Source organism: Armigeres subalbatus, chromosome 1 (genome assembly GCF_024139115.2).
Source record: "Armigeres subalbatus isolate Guangzhou_Male chromosome 1, GZ_Asu_2, whole genome shotgun sequence".
In the NCBI taxonomy this organism is placed as follows: domain Eukaryota; kingdom Metazoa; phylum Arthropoda; class Insecta; order Diptera; family Culicidae; genus Armigeres; species Armigeres subalbatus.
In genome coordinates, this window is record NC_085139.1 from 18,313,069 (window position 1) to 18,321,543 (window position 8,475).

The window sequence follows — 8,475 nt, forward strand, 5'->3', positions numbered from 1 at the left end:
CCAGCTGTTGTCAGTTTGTCATTTTCCATTCTGTTCCAATATGAATCGAGTTATTGATTCATATAAAGACATCAAACGTGAAATATTTAAAAAATTACAAATATAAAAATTTGATTTTGATTTGTATGAAGGTCATTGCCCCCGAACAAGAATCAATGGGTAATGCTATTAAAATCATGTCATTAGCTTTTACATACCTATATGATGGCAGACTAGAGCAAGTAACTCAGTATTATCCCAAAATAAAAAGTTCCATGATTAATTATTTTAGAGCGTCTTAGGGGAAATGCTACAAGGTTAAAAGACTATTATTCTTCCATTTACTTCCACTATTAACTTTTTTATGTATCAATAAGCAGATACGTATTTCATTTCCTACTTGGAAACTTCTTCAGTGTTTGTTATCGAAAAGTTCCATTCAAACTCTATCTGGAATAAGGGCGAATGTCGCAAGAGAGGATTCTCTTCGTCGACTATCCCTCTTTTTAATAAAAGTGACAAGCAGCGGATTTCTTAGTGGTTTATCACCTAAGCACGATAGAAAACAATGCGAACTTGCATTCTGATGTGATAAACTGCAAAGGAATACTCTGCTTGTCACTTTTATTTTAAAGGCCAGTATCGACTTAAAAAGTAGGGAGGTTACGGAATTTTGTTCAATATTACCAAGAGGAATTTTGACAACTGATCTGCATGGAGCAAATTATCACCTTTACTTACGGAATAATCGAGCAGAATATTTTTCCGAAAGTAAAGTGACAGCTCCCATTACTTTGCGTGGGAACCTTACAAATGCCAATTTTGTTTTTTGTTCTTTTCATGTGGATACTGCTGTAAGAATTTTGTTTCGATTCTTTACTTTTCCGATTCAGTGAACGGAATTTAACATGTGATTGAGATAGAAAAAGAAATTTCTTTTGAACACGATACCAACTTTAAAGAGAGGAAGTCGACGAAGAGAATTCTCTCTTGCGACATTCGCCCTTTTACTAGATAGAGCTTGCATTGATACTATCTAGTAGAGAGTAGAAAAATCAATTCACTGTCGATTCAAAAGTCACCCATTAGGGGCAGTAGGGGCAATATGAACATACGGGGCAATATGAGCCACCCTCATTTTGAGCTTATTGACAAGTTTTATCATGTAAAAGTTATTGCCTGATTTTCTCAAAGTTGCACGCGGCGAACCCTTCATGAAAGGTACCGCCGCGCTTTCTGCACCCCGTTTACTTGATTCTTATGGGTGAACAGCATTGCGGTGTAACGTTTGGCGCGGCCGTACCTTTCAACAGTCATTCGCCGCGTGAAGTTTTGTGCAAGTACCCATTTGGGAACATTACAAACGCCGCGCAGTGTATCATATCCAGAAAATCTGACAATATATGATCTTTAAGAGGATGCTCCACATATGCATCAACGTGAAAACCGCATTAAAATTCAATTCAAACATGAAAATACACTTGAAAATGTAAATTTCCGCTGCATAGGCAAAATTATTATAAGATTTGGAGTTTATAAATAAGGTTTTGACACAAAACTGATAAAAATACAGGTCAAAAATACACCACAATCAAAAGATATATTAAAATTGAATATTGTACATACATGTTTGTATTGATACAAATCTGAATTTATCATAAATTTTTTTTTTCCAAAACCAGTATCTATGGGGCAATATGGGCATACCTGCACAAAGCAAGATATCAGGCCTTAAAATGCGAACGATTTCAAATTTCAGTAGTCAAATACAAGAATATTATCATATATGTAAGATTCATTACGGAAAAATTACAACAGCGCATTACTGCGATTGAAACAGAAAAAATGACCATTGGCCAATTGAAATATGGCTGTTCAAACGGTGAAGATGGCAAATCGGTTCAGTTCGCTGTTGAGCGTTTTTTTTTTAATTTTATTTGGTATGGAATACTCACTGTTGTAGGAATATCATATTCTTCCATATTACGATACTTTTTTCGCCTAAATTAACGTTTTGGATGGGTGGCCCATACTGCCCCATATGGTGGCTCATATTGCCCCGTATAGTCGGGAACACACATTGAAATCAATACATTTTCAAAAGTGCATTCCAACAATTTCCAAACACATTTTCGTCATTCATCGACGTTATATGAAAGGTAACATTCTCTCGTATAAGTCAACTACATTTGAACGATGTGTTTTGAGCATTTCAGCGCTTTTCGGAACGATTTCCTTAGGTGGCCCATATTGCCCCGATCACCCCTATCTACTTCTAAAATGAAAAGTTCGAACTTCCGAAATTAATTGTAGAGCTGTGAAATTAAAATCATGCCACACAATCCTAAAACACGTTTTCAATACAGAGAGGCAAAAATTTGGCATTGCTTTGGGATAAACAATGTATTTTCTACAATTATAAGGGAAGATCCATTAATTACGTAACGCAAAAATTGGTAATTTTCAACCCCCCCTCCCCCCTATGTCACACTTTTTGTATGAAACATCTGAAAATTTTGTATGGACCGTCACACTTCGCTCAACCCCCCCTCCCCCCTCTAAGCGTTACGTAATTTGTGGACGTTCCCTAATAAATAATTATTGTTATAATTTCATAATGATCTTTATTCTTTATTTCCAACTTAAATTTATTACTTCATAGGGGTAGATTAATCTTGAATAATTGTGGATCCAGACAATTAATATTGTTCTTATCTTGAATCCATCATATGCTGTCTTTGGGGTACGATTCTTTATTAATTTAATTTATCGGCTAGATAGGGACGAATCATTATTTTGTTCTGGTATAAAAAATCATTAAACATTTTGGTCAGATACTGCAGCCGATTTTCACTCCACTGCAACACGGATCGATCGCAATAGCGTTGCCCACAACACTAGAAGAGTCGCACTGATCCCGGAATCTTACTGTGGCTCGCCACCATCTTATCATGTGGTCCCGTTTCCTTTTGCAATTGCAATCCACAATTTTTGACGACATCCTTCCGTCAACATTCCTAAAAACATGTTTATCTATCAGCAATAGAAAAGCTAACATATAGGAATCTCGGTATCGAACTTACATTTATTATTTTTCCCATGGAACTGGGGTGACATTGCGCATCTCGAATCGAATCACTCGATTCGTACGTTTTTGCATTCGTTTCGAAAAAAATGCGGCATTATGTATTTCGTTCGACTTCATTCAGTCGCAGTACAAGATTTCGAATGGTGCTGTACTAGTTCAATCGAGTATGTACTGTCAAACGAAATGTAAACAGAGAGAATAAGAGATAGCTGTCTTCGTGTTTATTATGCCGCCCGCTGGCTGGAGAGACAACCTTCAGCGCATAGAATGTGAGTTAACAAAGAGAATAAGAGTAATTTCATCTGCGTGTAGCGTGTTGCCTGTTGGAAAGGCATCATGGCATGAATTGGCAGTTAATTTATAAACAAATTAATAAATGTATTGAGCAGTTGAAACCGATTAAAACATTATGCCGATTCGACATGTTTTATAAATTGAGATATAGTTACGACACAAATTATAAGTTTTATTATTAATTGCATATTATTCGGCAACTCGGCCGTACGAAAACCATTTTTTTAAGAAAATTATTTTGAGCTTTTTAGTGGAATGTCTTCACTTGTCATAAGACGAGTTTGTACAATCCCATTGAATTCCATCACTTAATTGTATCTTGACAGATACATATTCCGACCTCAACAGTAAGGCCGTCTTCAGTGTCTCGTACTTGACTCGACTCATCAAATGCTTTAGCATTTATTATATTTCTTTGAGTTTATGCCACAGGATTCGATAATAAATTACTTTGATGTTTCCATGTGTTTTAGTTAAATGCACTTGGGTCATCTCTTGCGCGTTTTTTTATTTAACTAAACTATTTTTACGTAGATTTTGGAATATATACGTTTTCCCCATAGATTTTTCACGCGGTTTATCGAAATCGTCAAGAAATACGTAAAAACTGCAAAAAAAAAAACGATTTAAGTTGAAGTCGTTTTGACGAGGATTTCGGGATAATTAGAGATTGCATATTGTCTGGAAACTATAAAAGTAGGTATACTAATGACATTCTTTCCTTCAAGATACAATAATGAAACATTTATACTCTTCCCGTAGAAATAATAACAAATATAATGAAAAACTTTCAGCAAGAAATGATTCTCGAACAACATTCGAAAGCTATAAAGGTGACGAGTGATTTTCATTCGACTTGAGTCGTTTTTCAGTGTGCTATCGAGTCTCCATAATGCCAAAACATCTCGTTATTTTTGTACCTCCTCGAGCATACTCGAACGATGAGTCGTTTTCGAGATCGAACCGAAAGCCGTAATGCCAAACATGTTCGACTCGATAGAATTACGTTCGAATCGAGATGCACAATGCCACCCCTGGTATCGCCTGCCTTGGTGTAAGGTCCCGCGGAATACACTTTGTTGGTTGAATTTTGCTCCGTCATTCAGTCCAAAACTGTCACATCGCTGTCTGTTCGGAAATCAATTTATTCTGATAAAGTTGGTATAATCAACGTCACTATCGCGCACATATTTCGGTTGAATTTAACACTATTCGCCAGCCTGGATGTTTGCTTGTCACTTCTTTCCAAAGGTGTGTTGATCACGGCTGGTATTAACATAGGAGCGAAAGAAACACTTGCTGCTCCGAACTATTACTAGCACTATTATCTAAAGAAGTTAGATTTGAAACGCTTTGTTATTTGCAAACTAATTTGTGAAACCAAAATAAACTGATTTGCGAAGTATTATTGTTTGTTTTGATTTCGCTCTGACAGATTCTTTCTGCAGATTTTCCCATTAGAAATCTTGTTGGAAAGAAAAAGAATAGAGAAATGTCAAAAAAATACTCGCGTGCACGCTGCGTTCCTGTGGGGAAAAGCGGTGACTTTGCGGTAGCTTTCGCCGCAAATGAGACGCGAGGCGACGCCGCGTTAACGCAAGTGCGTGTGCATGATTCTATGTGATGTTGGGTACTTCCTACCGCAAATGCGTGGACGCCGCGTGCACGCGAGTTCAAAACCGCTACGTGGACATCGGCCCTTAAAGAACAACTTTTACACGTTTTGTTCTATTATTTGTATTTCTATGGCTAATTTAGCTGTAACTTGGCATAATCAATTTAATGAGTAAATTCTACCTAACAAGAACAAGCCTACCAGATCCTTCGGCAGGGGCTTACATTGTCTTAGGGCTCGATGGTTTCCAAGATCCATTCTATATAGCTGGAAACGCGGGTATAGACTCCAGGATAACCGTCTTGTGCGCAGGAGTCAACCGCTCCTGAAGCAACGCCAAGCTGAACAAATCTTAAACCCGCATGTAGGTGAGGCATTGGGGTTGCTAGTGGTCCGCCAACATCGATGCCCGTATAACGAGTGGCACATATTTGATGCTCGCTAATTTCTCGACCACATTCCACGTTATCCATTGAGGTCAACATCGACTGTAGCAAAGCGTTCGAGCCCGTACGATTCCCACAAGTACCCCATCCAATAGCAGTGAACCGTGTAATTGTGGGCGGAGGTTGCATTGCAGTGATTGGTAAGCATATTGGACTAGTGTTATCTGCAATGGTAATTATATGGTCAACGGTTAGCACATTATATATTGAATTAGGGGAACGAACCATGCATAGTGACGTTTTTGTTTAGACGAATCAGTCCGATGTCGTTGAGGAATGTCTGTTGGTTATACTCCGGATGAATTGCTATTGATTCCACGCCATAATCATCTGCTGGTTCGGCACAGTCTTTTTCCGCTATATCCGAGCCGTAAGAAACACAGTCTTGATACTGACTTTTGTCTAGCTCACCCAAACGAATGTTGAGCCTTTAAACGTAAAATGACATCATTAATCCTATCATTTTTAATATTTGATCATCTCCTACGTACAACTGAACATCTGTTTTGTTGGTCAGACAAGAAGCAGCGGTCAACACGTAGCGATTGTTGATCAAGGAACCACTGCAACCATGCTCAATTTCTCCGTCATGTTCATACTGCAGTAAAGCTATCCATGGATTTCGGAAAATCTGGGCATATTGGCCTTGGAAAATTCTATCGAGTACGGAAACTCCACAAAACCTGGAAAGCAGCTTTAATTTGTCCGAATTCGGACCTGTTGTGATAAGAAAAATAACGATAGAAGGTCAATTTGAATAAAATATACAATCTAATAAACATACCGTGCGTATCAGCTTTGATCTCCAGCCATAGGCACAAACTAAAGACAAGGTATACCGAAGGCAATCGATTAAGCATCTTAAATTCGCTGCGATAAGCACAGCTGAACCTTACAGCTATATTAACTGAACTGCAATAAGCTGCAGTTGTCTCGTCTCTGCATATTCCATCAACGGGTGAATTAATTCATGCAAACACATGCACTATCAAGTGCAGTAAGTCTAATGCGGCGAATCGTAGAGAGCGAGGGGGAAGCCCAATGATGACTGAAACAAGAACAACAAAGTAAATCTTAATTTTCATAAACTGTGGGAATACCCAAATAACTATTGTTGCAATGCATTGCAAAACAATGATTTATTCAGCACGAGTTGTTTATTTAGTCATAAAAAGTTACAATTTACGAATTCTACTCATCAAAGCCGAACGACAGATATATTACATGATTTCATACCAATAATGGATTCTCCTTAGCCGTGCGTTAAGACGCGCGGCTACAAAGCAAGACCATGCTGAGGGTGGCTGGGTTCGATTCCCGGTGTCGGTCTAGGCAATTTTTGGATTGGAAATTGTCTCGAATTCCCTGGGCATAAAAGTATCATCATGCTAGCCTCATGATATACGAATATAAAAATGGTAACTTGGCTTAGAAACCTCGCAGTTAATAACTGTGGAAGTGCTTAATGAACACTAAGCTGCGAGGCGGCTCTGTCCCAGTGTGGTGATGTAATGCCAATAAGAAGAAGAAGAAGAAAAAGAAGATATGGCTGCCATATTGATTCTTGAATATATTGTTGTTCAGCTATTGAGAGTTAAAGGGAAGTCAATGACAACTTTTCTTTCTACGAACATCAGATAGCCGTGTGATGTCGGCATCCACTTCTCTGGCTTAGGTGCCTAATAAGGACTTTGTACCCTCTACTTTGTTCTTCAACCCGGTTATGGATAAGTGCTAAGCGATGGTAAAGAAAATGTCCCTAAAAATAATGTTACGGACTATCTGATCCCAGTTGGGTAGATCTCTTTCGTTTAGTGTTTTACGGAGAAAAATCACTTTAGGCTGTTTCCAAATCCTCGTAGACTAACGTGGTACCCATACAGTTGATTCTGTCGTGTTGGGCGTGTAGCTAATAGTGGTAGGTAGACTTCAATGCAGCTGCAGCTGATGGGGACGCCTCCACTCCAGGATCAAATTGTCCTGGACCGTCGGTTGGGCATATATGCACTCGGCGATAGCAAGGGCAGAGTTGATAACAGATTTAGAGAGATGTAGATTCCGTTCTGACAAACGAGTTTCATAACGAAGTTGGATATCTCTAGCTTTGAATGGTTTCCGTACACTTAAGCACCTTAGTATATGAAAAAGTAATTAGAAAATAGGAATCGAATGTAAATAAAACGTTTGTCATTGACACAGGCGCATGAAGGCTTCTACTTTTGTGTTTCACATTTACTCATTAAAAACTACGAAAAACATGATACAATAATGAATTAAATCAACTACTCCTGACTCGAAATCCGTCCACCGTGGACGGATTTCGAATCAAAGGATCAAAATCCGTACATCTATTTTTCAACTAAATATTTAAATTGAAACAGTCTGATTGACTAAACTACCACTGTAAATAGTTCGATACGCACCTTGTGAAGCGATCCCTTCGATTTGTATTCCGCTTATCTTATGTAATGATTTGCAATTATCAATTAAAACACAGCTACTTTAGGTGCAATTATGCTCTACCCGAAAACAAAATGGCGGCACAAACTCCGCGTTTGGTGGGTGGGGATTTGTTTTTGATTTTTGTTGTTTTAATTTCAAAGCCTTCTTTGCAATTCTATGCCCTAAAAGCTTACTGTCAAGTATCTGAACAGGATAAGATTAATTATTCCTACATTAATTACCTTTAACCTCCTTTAATTTATTGATATCTCATGAGGTGGACGGATTTCGGTGCTGTACGGATTTCGGTCCCGCACGGTAGTCGTCCGTTTTCATCCCAACCGTTGTCCATACATGCTGCTTCCAATTCTTGCTAGCACTATCAGTGATGACTTTGGAGAGCTCTTCGCAACGAGTGCACATTGCCTGAAAGCATTCACAATGTCAACTATGTCTGCATCAAACAGAGGCGTAGCATAACGTAACTACGAGCTACTAACTTCATTCTCTGTATTCGCGTTCATGCTGGCATCCTAATTTAATTACGAAGTAGAGATTTCCGCACTCTTCTTGCACTTTTGTCGAATAAATATAAACCTATAAGTAGTCGG

At 38.4% G+C, this 8,475-nt stretch overlaps 1 protein-coding gene across 1 annotated transcript; it reads right to left on the bottom strand.

Annotated features, from left to right (window-relative positions):
* Positions 1-5,073: 5,073 nt before the first annotated feature.
* LOC134208146 (CLIP domain-containing serine protease B10-like) lies at positions 5,074-6,363 on the bottom strand. Its single transcript, XM_062684214.1, has 4 exons — positions 6,207-6,363; positions 5,914-6,139; positions 5,648-5,850; positions 5,074-5,586 (listed from the first exon to the last, which is right to left on the bottom strand). Exons 1-4 carry the CDS (start codon positions 6,280-6,282, stop codon positions 5,207-5,209), a joined length of 885 nt encoding a protein of 294 aa, XP_062540198.1. The 5' UTR covers positions 6,283-6,363; the 3' UTR covers positions 5,074-5,206.
* Between the last annotated feature and the right edge of the window lie 2,112 nt (positions 6,364-8,475).